This window comes from Hesperophylax consimilis, chromosome 18 (assembly GCF_061612785.1).
Source record: "Hesperophylax consimilis isolate HC1 chromosome 18, BYU_Hcon_1.0, whole genome shotgun sequence".
In the NCBI taxonomy this organism is placed as follows: domain Eukaryota; kingdom Metazoa; phylum Arthropoda; class Insecta; order Trichoptera; family Limnephilidae; genus Hesperophylax; species Hesperophylax consimilis.
The window spans coordinates 30237109-30255435 of NC_142853.1; the positions used below are offsets into that span (position 1 = coordinate 30237109).

The following is an 18327-nucleotide window of genomic DNA, read 5'->3' on the forward strand; positions in this document are numbered from 1 at the left end:
ATAATTTTTTTTGCTTATTCGACACCCTGGAGGCCGCACTAAAAGTAGCAGCTTTTGTCTACCGACTGTCGGAAACGTATTCTGACCGTGCTCGCAAATATCGCTAACTGACCCTACATCTATGTCAATATCGTATCCTCCATGTACCTCTATACGTAAAATTTCGTACATTTGTTAAATAAATCTATACGACGTCCGCCGTAACGAAGGGTGAACTTTGACTCTTTATTCTGAGAAGGCAAAACAAAATTGAACTGTCAATTATAAGTAGATTAATCGCTCTTTCTGAATTAAAATTAGGTTAGTTTCTTGCAGGACAGAGAACATTAAACACTACAAACCACACGGAGAAAACTTACTGATATGAAATACTGTTAATTTATTTTTAAAAAGTGGTAAAATTATTCGTTTTCTGATAAAAAATGGGACTGCAGGCATATAACAAATGAAATTAAAGAGTTAAGTTTAAAAACAAAGTATCAGTCAAAAGCGAATGTTTAATGTTGAAGGACGACGGATCACGTATTCATACAAATACTGATATTGACATACTGATATAGACGCATTCCGTCGTGATATGTATAAGGAAAAGAACACGTGTTCTCGATATATACTGAATGACTAATATTTTATCAAGAAGTTGACATGCACAGCACATTTCACATAACATTTATTTTATATTTTTAAAATGGCCCAGTTCTCTTATTAAATTGACATAACCCCACTTTTTGGTATAACCAAGTAACAATTCTAAATTAACAAACAATACCTACTTCAAAACCCCTCGTGAACTGTGAACACTGTCACATGTTGAGATCTCAGATGGTTCAAATGTAGCCACTGGCGAAGGCTTTTCAGAGTGCTTCCGAGCACCTTCGAACTCAAGGCCACTTGGCAAGGATCTAAGGATCAAGGCAGCGGTTTTCAAAGTTAGTAGAATGTTACAAAGAGGTCACAACACAGAAGAAATATTTTAAAGTAAGGGATCTAAGGGGATTTTGCTGGCGGAGTATCTCAATCAAACTTGTGTCATCTAACCCAATAAAACCTAACCCCCCTCCCCATTTAATAATTAAAATCCGTATTTTAAGAAACATTAATACGTGATAATAATATCCTGTAATTTTCCACAGGATTATTATTGTGACATTTGCGATGCTGGAGGTGTGTGTAAAAAATATGCATCAGAATCGTTGACTAAATATTGTCAATTTTCTTTGCAATATAGTTATATTTTTGCTGACATATGATTTGAGAGACGTTCTGAAATTTGCCATTACCTTAACTTTAAAATCACGATATCTGTCAAAAATTTAAATAAAATAAACCCACCTTTCAAATACAGAATCATTATTTTAAATATTTTTTTGAATGTGACTATAAATAGGTAGGTAGGAACCTACTGAACAATCTGTATTAGCAATCAGTTCCAGCTTTGAAAATGACAACAAATGCAACCGAAATAAGTATTTTTTCTTTAAAAAATTAACAGTTTTTCTAATGATCTTCTTCAAACTACCTCTAATCTAAGTATAAGCAAGAAACAAAATGTTTCGATTTGTAATAATTTCAGTTAGCTTCTTTAGTTTTTTGGCATTCATTTATAAACTCGACACGACTGAGTGTAGAGTTATACCGTGTTTTATAGTTATTTATATTCTAGCATTTCAACTTAATTTAATTTTTTTAAGGAATCAAAGCCAATTTGGGAAAGGTAACCCGAATTCTTTGAAGTTCTTTAGGCACAAAAACATGTATGGCATCAATATATATCCATTAAAAAGGGTCCCAAATCAAAACCTTGCGGAACGCCTGGTGATCTCCGAGAGGAATTGGACCAATCTGCTAATGTCACGTACTCGAGATAAAGTTTCCGGCCTCCCTGTCGAGGGAGCGACGATGGTCACGTGACCAGGTGAGATCGTGTTTAAAGTTATAATGGGCCCTGGAATTAGTTATGGCGGAAGCGCCCTTGATGCCTGCCTGTATAATTATTTATTATTATTAGTATTTAGGGTCAGGTGAATTTAAATTATACTTTGATTAAAACCGTCACGTTTGTTGACCCTGAGAAGGTCAGAAAATAAGTTATATTTACCATAGAATAAATTATTAAACTATTTAGTATGGCACTAAGATAAGGCTCGTCCCGACGCTGATCTTCCCCATATTTCTTTATTGAAACAGACAGTTAGAGCCATCGAAAGGAAGTGGATGCACTGCTCTTAAAATGTGGTGCTGGAGAAATTTCTCAGGATTCTCGAAGAGCTAGGCATTCACAATAAGCTTTCAACTATCCGCAGAACCGCGAGGAGTGGAGGAAACTTGTCCACCACGCAAATAGCAGTAGGGGTCACGATCCTCAGCAGAGAAACCAATTTAATAAGAGCATGGCATAAGAAAATTTACCGTTTTTGTAATCATAAAAACACAAACCTAAAACCAATGACTGCTTAAAAACACAATTTTATGCAAACATTTATAATTAAGTGTAAGGCATAAATACGAAATTACAATAAGAAATTAAAATACTTGGGAGTATTCACTATGATAATGTTCAAAATATCAAACGGTTGAAAAAGATACAATGTTTAATTGAGTTAAATAGTCAATTTAAAATCAATATCCGCCTGTCATCTAACAAACATTTCCCTATAAAATTTGCAAATATTTCTTGAGAATTTTTCGAAATTTAATTTTTTTATTTATTTTATGGATTCTTTCGTAAACCTCTAACTAGCTAGGGCTTATAACAATACACTTTTATGTTTCTAACTAACTAGTACTGCGGCTCATTTGGCCTTATTACTATTTCCAACTGATCGTTATATCTACAAGACTGATTTTACGTTACATTATTGTGTTTTATGAGGAAAAATTCTTACGTTTTACTCTATTATGCCATTATGATTGACTGAATGTAAATATTTCATTTTTTCATCTTTGAGCTGCATCCTTTCGCGTCGGTGGTCCTGCTGCATCTACAATCTACAATCTACATATCTGTGTTTTACTTGCGTATCTACCACCTTGATATCAAAATATTCATTTAATGGTATCTACTATATACTTATACTGTTTTTTCTTTTATTTACATCCGTTGTATAATTTTATTTATTTCCTACTTTTTTAAAGTAAGTTATGTTATGTCAATCTGAATTTCATTGTATCGCACAACCCTTGGAGTGCATGTAACCCAGAATAAAATTATTATAGATAGACCGGTCAGTGGTTGAGTGGGCATAGCGCTTGGGTCTCACCCGAGCGTCGCGAGTTCGATTCCTCGGCTGGCTAAGTCCTCCATCACAACACAAGCAACATTTTCGGCTTTCTGTGGTGGTAGTAGGAGATTTCAAAACATTTTTGGGTTATTCGTAACCTGGGAATGTTTGTCTTTCTTTTAAAAATTAAAAAAAAAATACTAAAAAATCTAAACAAAACAAGAAACAGGAGAAGACACAGAAAATAAAAAAGATAACGGTCCCAACAAGGAATCGAACCCAGGATTTTACAGGGTAAGGTCTTAACCACTCGACCATTGGGATCTAGTTATAAAACGTCACATTTGTCAATCTCAGCAAATTCAGAATTAACAATATCATCTTGGCAACTAATTTTTTTTCCATATTTTTGGCAGCTACATATTTAAATGATCACAAAGTTTTAATGAATTGGGTTGTAAACTAGATAGTGTCTCGGATAAAACATCCATATTTTTATTCTTCCTCAGTACGGCGATAGAAAAAACACTATAACTTGCTTGAAATACTGAAACAAAAATAATTCAATGTGGGTTTCTTTACCTAGCTGTCGATTCAATAAGTTATCAGGGAAGTCATGCCCAATGTTCTACAGAAAATACATCCATATTATAACGTTAATTAATAAAATAAACAAACTACCTTTCACTGCTGGTTGACGAGAACCTTCGTCTCCTCGGTTCCTGTTCTCCAAAAGTCCTGCTTCCCGGTCTTCTGCTGCTCTCCAACAAGATGGCCGTGTATCTGGTGATCAGCATCGCCATGTTGCTATCTTTGCACACTTCCATACACTTAAACACTCGCAGACACAAAACCCATTATCATTTCACTCAAATTATTTGTTGTTCGCTTCAATTTATGATCACAACACTTTTTACACTAAAGGACACACAAATATGTGCAGCTGAAATTTTAGAATATAGTTATAAAAGTATCGTATTGATTTAAAACGAAGTACGTAGGTAGCCATTTCGATACTGATTAGTGATTAGTGATTACTGACTGAAAATAGTTGTTTTGTTATCTAATTGCATTAATGGATACCTACCACTGTCGTTATCAGGATGTTCTCAGCATTCTCAGTAAAAAGATTGGCAGTGTGTTGTACAACAAAATTCTGAGTACGTTGCGTCGATTAGATACCGGCAATTATGTATGTCATAGTGTAGCTACATGATACCTAATTACATAATAGGTAGTAGATGCTTTTTAAAAAGATTATAAAAATATTAAAAGATAATATTATCTTCTGGTCCCGTGTACGAATGATAGTCTTCACTGGTTTGCCTAATTCTAAATTATGATAATACCTCGACTTAGACATGAAGTGCCACTACTCTGCATTCAATCGAAAAAATATCATGTCAAACTATGAGTAAAATTCTGTTCCATTAAATAATCAGTTTATACAAACTGCATTACAAATAAAAATAACAGAAATAAACAATATTTCCTTATTATAAGCAATAATTAGTCGCCTGAAGTAGTGATACTTCAGGCGACTATTGCTCATAATAATTTGTTATCCTTGATAACATGTTTTCAAGGTACAGTTGAAAATGTCTACATCTCGTAAGGTACTGTTTTGCAGATAGGTCCCATGAATTTTACGCATTTTCACAATGTGGTGTAGATCTTGTGAGGCGTTTAGGATAATGAAATGCAATCCTATAGAGACATAATGAATCAAAAAGGCGGTTAACAATTTAGTAAAGGTATAAAACATCAAAGATTTTTCTAAGTTTATACAGAGCAATTGGATTAAATTGGTGATTATTATAGCGGTACGAGAGTTGTTTTCTAAATTTTCTTTTGATGTTTTCAATAGGAGGGTTGAGCAGAATTAAAAAAAAAATAAAAGTGGTCGATGAATAGGTACTTTATCCGGAACTACCCGTACCCAAAACTGTATAGTATTTATATGTATAGATATATACTTAATATACCCTACAACCGCCTCAGTCGTCGAAGGTAAGGCTCCCGCCTAGCATTCCGAAAGTCGCAGGTTCAAAATCCAGCGTGCGAATGTAAATTTTATTTGATTAATTTGTGTTATATTCGTTTAAAATAATATATAGAATACTTGCGGCACGTTCCAGAGAGGAAGATACTCTCAGTATCGCACTAGTGTAAGACCACCGTTCAGAAATGGCTTTGGCCGTGTTGCTTGACATTGCTTTAGCCGTGTTTGGCGACCAGATCTGAATAGCCAATTACTCCCACTTTCCTCTTTCCCATCTCCTTTTCCTCCTCGCTACCTTTAGCCCCACAAGATACCCTAATGGGGATGCCGTAGTACTCACTGGCTCCGGACGGTTGGGAGCATATTCACACTATTCAAAAGAAGAAGATGAATATACCTAATATTATATTATCGAAGTTCATGAATTTACTGATACTGGACATGATGTCACCAAAACTAGTGAAGCAGAAGAAAGGACATAGTTTTCAAACAAAAGCCATCAATCCATTCCGAAATCGATCTCAGTCGAAGTCATTGTTGGAAGTTGGAATGATAACAACCGATTGGTACTAATTGGGAAGTTTATTGAAGACAAATATCCAGACTATGTCTATTTCAGTGCTTCTTAAACAAGAGCCAAAGCTACTAGATTCCTAGCCGCTCGTGGCATGCACGGAGAAAACGTACCGATAAGAACTATATTGCTAATTTATTAAAAATCTTTCATATTATTCATAATTCAGTAATTCATAACTAATGAATTGATGGATATTCCGATAAACTTTTAGTAAAATAACTATGTTTTGTCACGAAGTCGGAACATCGAATGATCACAAAAATCCTAACATTTTCGCATTTCGTTATTGTGTGTTATTAAGACAAACGCAGGTGCATGAACACGTATTCCAATATTGTTATGAATTAACTAAACGTTTATCAGTAACACGGCCTGCAGTCCCGTTTTTAACCGGATTACGAACAATTTGAAGAGATTTTTAATAAATCAGCAATATTCTTGTTTCTCCATGTGCATTGCTCTTTGACTAGGGGACTGCAGTTTTTAGGTGCTGATTATAAATTCCGCCGCGAGTCATACTTTGCTTGCGATTCGTTAGAAAATCTAAAGACTTTCGTTATATTATGATCTTTTCTATATTAAAATTATCTTAATTTACTTGCTGATACCAAAAAGGTCTACAATTATTTATTTATCTATCACTCAAAGTAATTTTCATGGATCACATGGCTCGAAGCGGAAAAGATTTTTCTTTACATGCTATTACTACCACGCAAGAGGATCCAAGAAGAATAATTTACCGTCGGGCCTGTCATCTTTGGAACGCTGTGTGGAAGGCATTTTTAAGGAAAAGAAGCAAAGGAAGTTAAGGTAAAGAAAAGGGAATAGTGGTAGGAATCCAGGTATCAGTGTGTCCAGGAGTGACGAAATTATAATGTAAACTGAAAATAATTAAGTTGACCTAAACATTTCAGTTAAAAAGTTATCATTTGGTCCTCAACAAAGAAAATATTACAAGTACATTTATATCATATTATTTCCCAGCATCGCTTTCTTCGTAAAAAGTCAGAGGACACTGATGATCTTTTGAAATGTAAAATGTATGTGTTTACTGTACTTCTCCTTTTAAAGTCATAAATTTTGTAATAAATGAGTGTTTATCCGAAGTGACCTGCCAGATAAGTATGTTTTTCTGTATCTATTTGTAAATAATAAAATTAGATAGTTCCAAGGATCTCTTAATAAATTGTACATCGCCCTTGAGGTGATTTTTCGTAAAAAACGGCTCTATACAAATTATCTAATTATTATTATTAAAACCATTTTTTTTAGTTTTATCAACGCCAAGATCCGTTTAAAAAACAATTTGTGGCTAGACCTGTTTAATTAAATATTATTGGGGCGACACTGTTTCAAGGTTTGAGAAGCGCTGGTCTATAAAAAGTAATTGATTAATATTCATTATTGATTAAAAATAATTGATCATTGGCAATTCAGGGATCAAAACAAATCAATTTAATTTGAAACGAGTAATTTAATCTTGGTATAAATTTTGTTTTCATGAAATTAATTAGGTAATTACAAATTATAGCAGTACGTATCTTTTTTAATAGGCGGGCAACGAAACAACGAATTGATTTACTCAAATATCGAGAATGGAATAGAATTCTGGTTTGGAACAACGCATTTGAAAAGGTTCATCAATTACACTGTATTGCATCTTGCAAATAGCTCGTGCTCGTGTAAAATTATGATAAAACTAATTTTGTGCCTGAACAGGTTATAGTTACATTATAAACATTGACAACTGCAAATAATTATTCGAAGTGCGTTCTCTAACTCACAATAGTTCAATAAACTCAAATAAATTAACCAATTGGCATAAATATTTGAGCACGACCAGCGTCGTGTAGTGTGTTGACGTTTTGGGTAGACAAACAAAAGATCTGTGTCGTCAATAGATGTCACCCTGTCTTCGAGACTGTTGTTGAATAAATAAATGGCAAAAGAAGGCGTTGTTGGTTCGTGTCTCGACTGAATGCATTTCCTTGTTAGTGTGCGGTACCCTTATGCTTGGATTATTAGTAGTGATAAGTACACGTTTCTACTACCATTAAGATAATCATTGATTATTTTAGATTGTTATCTTATTGAATATTGTTTCATAATTATTTATCAGCTGTAGCCGTACTGTGACTACTGGATAAAATATATATGGATATGATAAAATAATTCATGATTCAACAATTTTACCAACAAAGATGCTCAGTTTTTATTTAACTAAAATAGTATTGGCCTTATTTCTTCTTCTTGTTTGTGACTTTTTACGAAAAACCTTTTTTAAAAACATTGGATCAGGAATGTTGATTCTTTTAGGCTTCCTGTTCTGGAAAGGTATTTTCTTTAAATCACAAAAAACGGATTGATTTCACGAACCAGAACAGTGCATACTCCGGTTTGCTCCAGTTTAATCTGAATGCTGGGTTTTCAACACAAGAAACCACTCTGCCCACGTGGGTAGAAGAGTTATATATATATACAATATACCAAAAATGAAGTGGCAGTAAGAATGCTGACTTTTTCACAGTCTTTTTTGAAGTCCAACAGCTGACCAAAAGACACCCTGACGACATAGACATGCATTTAGAACAATTAAATTCTTGGAATGGCCCTACTTTTGGTTTGACGTCGGGAAACAACTGTGAAATAAAACGAAAAAAAACATTTCTTTTAGAAAAGGCTATCAACTTTAACAAAATTTAAAGCACTAATCAAAGTGATTTTATCACCAAACGGCGCTATAAAAAGTTGACCACTATAATTTGTCTGAGCAGAGCGACCACTTTGCATTTCTTCTGTCTGTAAATTTATTTGTTTATTTGTTTGGTGAAATCCTGTCAAGATGGTAGCCGTGTTTAGTAGTACCTTTTTATTCCGACAGAGAGCGTTTCGACTGTTGCGAACTGTCAAGTCGGGGTAATCAACATTACAAGTCTTCTGTTTACAGAACTACTGCAACGAGTGCAACAGCAAGAAGTGGAAAATTTCAAGGTAGTTTATTAAATAGTGGATCTGAATTGGCTGATGATGGTATAGATAAAGTAGCAATTCCAGAATGTGCTTGGAAAAATTAATAATAATGACAAAACAGTGTTGTAAATAGTTTCGAGAGACTTTATTGATGATGGTGAGATAAACTGCCGCTGCAACGAAGTTCAAACGATCTTTTTAACTTTTGGTATATATACTCGTATATCATGATTACGTTCTCTGCCGACAATGTTCCCAATATCCATTCTAGTATTTTTAAGGTGCTTCCAACATATTATTACGATTCATAATTACCATAACAAACTCTCAATACCAGGAGAGCATAAATGAACACGGGTAACTGTGTATCTTATTCTATCACTGCATAATTATTATGAAATACTTTGGCACTGAGCGAGAAGCAGAACATTCAATATTCACCTCCGTTATTGATAATGCAATCTCTGGCATTTCATTTGAGACTGCCTTCATTATAGATACAGCAAATACCCACGCGGCGTATAACTGTTCCCGCGTTGCACAAACTAAGGTGTTAACTTGACTGCATATTTCGTATTTTGAAAGGTCTTTAAGCTGCATAAACAGGAGGTGGATTGCATACAAATGCAAGTACAAAGAAATGCATTCAGTTGTTGAGGATTTTTCTTAAGTACTCGTACGTGTCAGCTTATAAAATTAAGAAAATGCAGACAGATTAAACATTGATTGAATTCGATGACCACTTCTGGACAGGAGTCCCAAAAAGCTTGGGTTACTTGCTCGACACTGTGCAGAGAAATGTGGAATGTCTGATTAAAATATCATTGACTATCTCCAATGCACAGACAAAACGTAGATGTGTTGAGTCTGTAGAACAGATACCTATTTCGATCTAGCTTTCTTGGAGTAACTAGCAGTAGCGCACCGGTCGTGGTGGCGAACTTGAGAGAAACTAGCTATTCAAAGATTTGGGCATATTTCCTGACTCTTGACAAATCAGATTTTTTTTATTTAGATTATTAATGTGCCCAACGAAAACAATAAATTACAATAAAACGAAAAAGTAAACTCAAACACATAAAACAAGAGACGATAAAGGTTGAGTCAAGTGGTGTCAAATTAAAACAAGAGATTCAAAAGTTCTGGGGGCTATCGTTAAATTTGTCCAGCTATCTTGCAACTTGCAACAACAGTGGATGATATAAAGCCAAACCTTCCCATAAGAGATTTGGAGAAAGTTGGTTCTTTGGATAAAAATATGGAAAGTTTCCGGAATTCTTAGTAGACGATGATTGATATTGATTCCAATTGTGGTCAAGAGGGAAGATACTACATGGTTATTTAAATTATGAAAAAAAAATGAAATTTTTGGCACGACGTTCATTTAATATTTCTAATTCGAAATATTCTAGACGTTTCTCATATATTCTCGTGATGTTTCGGTATATTCTCATGACACTTCTTTCCCACTTAATCTTATTTAAATAATTATTTATTTCGTAGGAATTAATTTTTCGTTTTTTTTTTTGTGTATTTTTTCTATGACAACGTATTTTTCTATGACAATGTAACTGCCAGAATTAAACCTTTACCTATTCCATCCCTAGGTTGGGGAATGGCAGGTGGCAAATGAGAAGGGTAAGGTAAAGTTTTGCTTTTGTTTGCAATTCTCAAAAATATATATTTTTTAATTGAATTCATAATAGGTATAATATGCTCATATGGGATGAAACGCTCCGCATTTAAATAATGTAACGGGTTTTTTCAGTGCAATCTAAAGTCGATCTGGCCCTCTCGACCTTTTAACCTCTTTCGTCCCAGTTTCATCAAAACTGAATTTGGCACACGGATGTATTATTGTGTAATTGTATCATCAGCACAATAAAATAAAAATTAATAATTTTTGGAAAAGTTGTAAGCTACCTAAAATAAATATAAAAATCTTGAAGGCTTTTTAAGTAAAATCAAAACCTAAATCAGATGCTTTTTTCCCCTCCTGCAGACAGATAAACTAAGTTGAATCGATTGACAGATTATATAGTCGAAAATCGTAGACAATAAAAAAAAAATACGTAAAAACATTAAAAAAAGTTTTTAAAGTTGTTAAAAATATTAAAAATTAAAATTAAAAGTAGGAAGCGAACTTAATTTTGTTTTCATTTGGGCGAATGGTGTTTACTGTTAATCCTGAAAACCCTCGAAAATGTTTTAAATAATCCTGATGTAGCCTAAAACACATTGTATATTTATATGAATAAATATGTGTAAGTAGTATGAAATGATTATTATAAAGATCATTAGTTTGCTGAAATACAAATATTAAAGCGTTTTCAGTAGCAACAAAAACAGTCGGCAAATGGTGAAAAAAGTCATTCGCCCACTGTTTTAGTCCTATATTGCGGTGCAGAGGAATTCCGAGATGGAATTGAGAGATATTCCGGGCCTTAATACCAGTTGGGACAAAGCTCTTCAATGGTTTACAAGTCCACTATAAAGTAAGACTCTAGAGAAAATTCTTAAGCAAATATCCATCTATGTCGAGATAATTCTGTTTCAAATAGAATAGGTTGTAAACCGATAGATGTACATTGTAATATTTCTCGTACGTGGATATGTAAAAGAAGTCATCTGGGTATTGATTATTGATACTTTTAGCTTCGGCGATGCAGTGGTAAAGATATTCTATTAGTGAATGCAATATACAAGAATGCAATTTAATTTATTTATCATTGTTCCTTGCAACAATTGCCGTAGAGCTATTTTTGTACGGTTCATCAAACTTGGCAATCAACACCACAATTATACCCAGCCTGACAACACCTATAGTATGCATGTGCAAACTATTGTTAAATCTTAGATGATCTTTATACTTTTATTTATTTACAGTTCATACAACAAATTTGAAACTTTTCTCAGTTTGTCACATCTGAAAAATATAAAAAAGACAGTTTTCGTTTCATTTTTAAAGCCTTGTTTAATTGAAACCATGTGCGCTTTATAATAAAAATTAAAACATATTTAATTTTTACGTTCCTACCGATTGTAAATTTTTAAAAAAAAAATGCCATCTAAAAAGTCTTTAAAGAATTTTGAACTGTCCTAGAACATTAGGGAATATGTATGTACCTAGATGCAACATGACAGCTTCACAACACTAAGAATACCTAGGGCCAAAGCCGTCTAACGATATACTAGATGCAATAAAAAGTGAGAAAATCAAATTGAGAAAAAAACTAATGTCACATTTTTTATCAAAAACCAGTGGACTGATTGATATTTTACCGATGATTTTCAGATATATTCTTTTGCTATTCTGGTCTATTTTGTATTTATTTTCACTGATTCATTAATTGTCCCAAATGTATAATATTCTAGATAATACTTACTTTTTTTGTTACTAAATATACCTACATGTTTGCGCATTCACTTTTAGTATTTATAAGAATAAGTAAATAGAACACTTCCCCCGTTAGTCACGATAATATTTTTTTACTAAGTGGGTAATTAAATAAGTTAATTAAGAACGTTACGTAACATATTATTGTTAGTTTCTACCTTTACTTTATAATTTAAATAAAAAATATATTAAGCTAAAAATCACAAAAGTAATTTCTAAAATGGCGTTTTACTTGAATAAAATGGTAACCGGATAAATCATCACATCTTTAAAAAGTCATGGAAAGTGATGAAACAAAATCAAGTTATTAACTGGGTTATGTAGGTTAGGTTAGGTTAGGTTAATGACTTTATATAACTTTTTAAAAATGTGTTGAATTGTCACTGTGTTGAGTTATCATGGAACCAAATAAAATATATAGGCATATTCTACTGCTGTAGAAAAGAAAGATTCCAGACTGTGGGTGTTATAATCTGACCCAGAGGTCTTTGGGGAACCCAGATACTAAATCTAAAACCGAACATGTTTATAAAAATCTTATTTTTCGGTTAGTTCAATTACGTCATTACCTTTATGCTTTCCAAAGAGTGTTATGATGTAATTTTTTCAGAAAAAAATTGTACATCTTGTCTTCTACTCTGCTTGAAAATGCACGTAATGGTAAGGAAGTTAGATGTTTATATATTTATCTCAATACATTCAATTTCAACTTAGCATAAACAAGACGATACATTGGAATCTCCAGCACAAACACGCCTTGAATGGTGCCAAGATATTATACGAGTTTGTTCAAATGTAATAAACTTAAGTAATTATTATGATAGTTAGCAATGTATTTATTTTAAACACTTGATCAAACCACTTACTCAGTGCATGCAAGAAATATTGAAGCAATCAAACGCAAGAATGTGCACTGCATACGATAAACTCATAAGGAAGCCATCGAAGAGAAGAGTTATTATGTGGTAAGATGCTAAAAAGCTAATTTAATATAAAATAAAATATGATAAACATCAGTCATATAGTAAAGCATATATTGGTTGACTCATTTTGTAGATATATTTAATGACATTGACATTTATACCAGAGCCTTCAAAAGCATTAACATTTAAATATTATTGATGGAAAATTAATCCGATGTGTTTTCTTATGGTTAAATATTATGTTCTGCATTAACATGTTTATGCAAAATCATCTGCATAATAAAGGCTGTCGGAAAATAAGCAATTCAAGTAATATTTTGTATTCGTAACACATTTATATTACATTACATTACAAATTGAAAGACAAATTTGCGAAATGTGATGAGGGAGTCTACAATTAAGAGTTTTATACAAAGAGATATACTTTAAATTTACACATAAGTAAGCAAAGTGATGTATCTTTTATCAAGAATAAATGGAACAAATCAGGAAACCGAGGAAGACTTCATTTTAAAGTATTAAATTACAGATATGTCTTGAAAGACAAGTTTCCAACTGATTGCCCGAGAAATATAATAAAAATGAATTATCATATTTTATTATTATAATAAGTATGAATATGTGTGAAAAGATTTACGATTTACCTAGGCATAGAATAAAATTTATGAAAAAGTAATATAAAGTTTATTTTATAATTCTGGCAAATAGCTCTCAGTGGGAAGAAATTCGATACTAGTTATCATAAGACATACATTGAACAAAGAATAACGGGCATTAATCAAGGATTAAGGTAATAATTTATACCAGGAAAACAGACCGTTAACGGAGTTATTTTAGTAATCTAATAAGGAGAGACACATGTCTCGTGTAGGTTCGGTACGAGCAAGTCGAATCAACATAAACATCGTAGGACGCTATAGTCGTAGATCCTCCTCGTGTTTACCTTTCAAGGCGGGCGTGTGATATCATTCACGCGAACTCCGTGACAAGCGATCCATAATTCACCTATGAACGGTTTTTCAATTAGGGTTACTTAATGATTTTGAAACTGAAAGATTAAATTGAAATAACGGTAACTTTTTAAACAACACTTTATTTGAGGCCGTTTTTTGGACACATCTATGTCTTCGAGCAAACAAAAATCGCAGAGCGTCAAAGAGGCGTCTTTGAATCCAAAACCGGTTGAGATTACCTAAGTTGAATGTTAAATCTCTCTGTTTCTTTAATATATTAGTGGACCCCGAAATACTTCGCTATTGCTAATGTTAGTCTAGGGCGTCTCTGACTTCTTACACCATTCACTATTGTATGCCGCAATGTTACTATTAAAAAACTGCATCACATCGACTTTAATTCGACTCTGTATCTCATTCAGGTGCAGATATATTGCGTTAAGTATTTCTCGGGCGTCCCCGACTTGTTCTACCATTCTTAAACCACTCTCTAAACACTCCTGGCACCAATAAGAACCAACTATAAAATTTTCAGCTATATCGGTAGACTATTTTTGGTGTTTTGTAAGCACAAATATACGCATGCTGAATTTTGTTATATTTTTAAAATTATATTTATTCAAGAAAATTTTTTACAATGTGTGATATACATATATATTTCACTAGTAATAAGATAAAAGATATTATGATATGATTATTATTTATTATTTTTCAATGTTCTCCCATAATAAGCAATTGCTTGTGTGTATGGGATGAGGTATTATTTGTTTAGTTTTATAGATTTATTTTTTTAATTTATGTTGTTTTTTTTTTCTTTTGTTTATTTAATTTTTTTTTAAATTTAGTTTAGGTTTTCAGTATATTTCTTTAATTGTGTTTTGAATTCTTTGAATCTAGTTGTAGTTTTGTTGACCCAAAGTTTTTTCGGAATTGGTAACATGTATTTTTGCCTGAGATTTGCTGTGTTTTGAATGGTACGGTTTTAATATGATTTAAGATTTTCACGGCCAAAAGTATTTTTGTTATTTGTTTTTGGGGTGTTATGACGTGTTGCGCTAACTCCTTCTTTAGCCAACGTTTCGGACAGCATTGCAGTGTCCATCATCAGGGCAGATGTGTTATTTAGTATGGTTTTGTTTAGGATATCATCTTTGTAAACTTGTAATGTTGAGTGATACAGATTTAGATAGTTTTATTTAAACCTTTGGATTGATGCTCAATCTTTTTAGGTGAAATTAGATTAACAGGACGATAGTGTTGATGTTGTAATATGGGATATTATTTATGGAATTGTTCATCACGTTTGAAGATAAGACATCACCACCTTTAGCGGGGTTTTCTCCAGGCTCTTATTTTAATTAATTCCGACAAATTCATAGTAACAATGTTTTTTTATGTCTGGTGCACACAGGATGTAACATTTAAGATAAATAAAAACAGTACCTTACCATTAAAATATTTGAAGTAAAACGTAAACGCTTAAAATGTAATGTAAAAGCCCAATCGGCGTATAAATAAATAAAAAAATATATATATGTTAAACGCTTTTCAACTACAACATTAGCGGTACACACCAGATTTTTTTGACGATAAATAATAAATAACTTCCTGGGAAATTCAGTCAAAAATATCAGATATTTAAGAAATATTTTCATCATAATTAACTTAAATATAAGTACCCCTTGAAAATATTCACTTTCTAGGCCTGCTAGGGCAAATTTTACCGTAATTCCCTCCAATACGCCTGGACAGCGCGCCGCATATTTTTGTACACGCCTTCTTTACTTTCATCGTTAAGATACCGACTTTATATAAGAGTATTGTGTTATCTTAAATATCAAAAATCTCTCACTTGGAGGTCAAAATGATGTAATTTGAGAGAGAGTATTTGAAAATAATGGCGTCAAAAGACATCGACTTAAAAGTTAGATAAAAGCTATGTACACCAAAAGTACAATAGATAAAATTAAAACACGACGAGAAGAACTGCCATTTAAAAATATTGACAAAGTTAAACCCATCACAGAATTTATTAGCAGAGGTAAGCAAAGAGGATGGAACAGCGCAGATATCTTATTCAAGCACCAACTCCACGGACCATACACACCACTGTCATTACAAACCATGTCATTGATACACACTCGTTTATAATTCCAACATTTGACATGACCCGTCGTGATCATTTCACTACATCGTGATAAGCCTCTATTCTACGTTTTATCGACGTAAGTCGAAAATTAATATGACGAATCATCGATTATTACTGACTTTGTCTGTTTCAAGCATTTCTTTAATTCGATGCACAATGCAATGATTATGCATAATTATATAAAAACACAAAGCAGAAATGCAACACTGACAACAAGCTACTTCCCCACCACCACATCATCATCTCAATCTCTTTCCCCCTCTACTTGTGCGGTAAGTACTAATATAATAATTATATATTGAGATAATTTTAAAAAAATTGACTTTTTTTATTGATCTTTACCGGTTCAGCCTTTCACGGCCATCTTCAGACTGGTACAATTTAAAAATTCCACCACGAATTGTCAGTATTAAAAAAATAATAGGGTAATTAATGTATTAATAAACTCATTAATACATTGAAATGTACATGGCCACAAAGGAAAGAGGGCAAACGCAAACCCGTAAAGATCCGTCTGACAGACTGACAGTATTAATTCTAACTAACGGAAGAACTCGGAGAGTTACGATTGAACTAAGTATTAAGAAGTTGGACGTGGAGTTACACCACTGGTAAATAGTTACGAACAAAGTTTTAAGTAAGTTTACGAATATTGCTTTGACTTCTGGAAGGCAATGTTAATAATAATTATACGCATAAATTTTAAGTTTACAAGCAAATCATTGTTTAATATAATTAGTTTGTATGAGGTTTTATTGCTGGTATGCTTTATTTAGCCCTAGGGAAATAATTCAATACATACTATGGACATAAATTTCAATACATATTATGAACGATTTCACAATTTCAGTTGAATTTCCAATAATTTATTTGGTGATAGGTAGGAAAGGGTGGGCAAGTCCAAGGGTGTATATTATCATCACAATCTTCAACCTCAATATGAAGCATGCTGTGCATGTGGCACGACCATAGACATGCAAATTGATAGACTTGCCCCAAAAGCAAACCATGTGACCATATGTTTTGCACCAGGAGAGTTCAAGAATGCTTGAATAATCTATGACATCCGCGTACGTTGAACGCCAAAGAGCAAACAATGAAATAACTAGATCCAGTCCATTGTGGATCTTTTCTGCACAGGATCTGAATGTTCGTAAACACGGTTAAAAAACCGAGCCCATAACAGATGATTGTTTGATCCACGGTATCATCGAAAGACGTCCTTGGTTAGGAAAGAGAAGTTGAGGATGAGATAGACTGACATGACAATCTGAAGAGAACTGCAGATTTCGGATGGATGAGAAAAGCCAAAGATCGGCAAACCTGGAAAAAGTTGGGAGAGGTTCATGTCCAAAGCTGGGCGCCATAAGGCTCATGAAGAAGACAAACTAAGCCTTCACGCTATAACTTGGTCCAGTTTAAGGGGGTGAAGGAACTTCCATTCGGTTATTACGAGTCTCAGATAAAGGATGAGTGCATCTTGAATGCCGGAAGTTCGTTCCACATCCGAGAAGCAACTGACATCAATCATGCAGATTTCATGGACTGATGCACAATAAACATGTCATTACGATTAAGAATATGGGCCAATTTCGTGTGGATAGTAAATAGGTGACTGTAGCTACATTCAACATCGTTAAAATCAGCGATAAAGAAGACGTTACCTCTTAAAAGTCATGCAATATTATTTACCAATCATGCAGCATTAATGATCATTATTTTGCTACTACAATTTTGTTTGGAGGAGCCGGGTATCAATATTCGACAGCATCATTGCAGTGCCATGACGGAATTTCCGCGGTCGAGAGATCTCTCAATATTCCGCCTTTTTGCGGTAGCATTTATCCACCATGAAAGACTTGACACTATTTAACACACTTCTCAACACGATATAATGTCATAAAACGTATCAGTATTATTTTAAACAAAAACAATAATTATAAAAATATCATTACATTCCAAATTCGAGTAATTTTGTGGGGAGTAGACGATGGGACGAGTTACGGAAGAATATTTAGAAGTTTCTGGTTATTCCGACCTATTCACCTAACATAACAAAAGCCAAATGAGGGAACGTTTAGATTTCGAATTGTGGTCTCATCTGTTCCACATTTAAAATCGTTTTTAGATGTTTA

The 18327-nt window shown here is 33.2% G+C and overlaps 1 protein-coding gene across 1 annotated transcript in view; it reads right to left on the reverse strand.

Annotated features, from left to right (window-relative positions):
• spri (Src homology 2 domain-containing protein sprint) overlaps positions 1-4046 on the reverse strand; it is a 428719-nt gene extending 424673 nt beyond the window's left edge. The window contains exon 1 of the mRNA XM_089642791.1: positions 3903-4046. Coding sequence (XP_089498917.1) covers positions 3903-4024 — 122 coding nt within the window. The 5' untranslated portion in view covers positions 4025-4046. The remainder of the gene's footprint in view (positions 1-3902) is intronic.
• Between the last annotated feature and the right edge of the window lie 14281 nt (positions 4047-18327).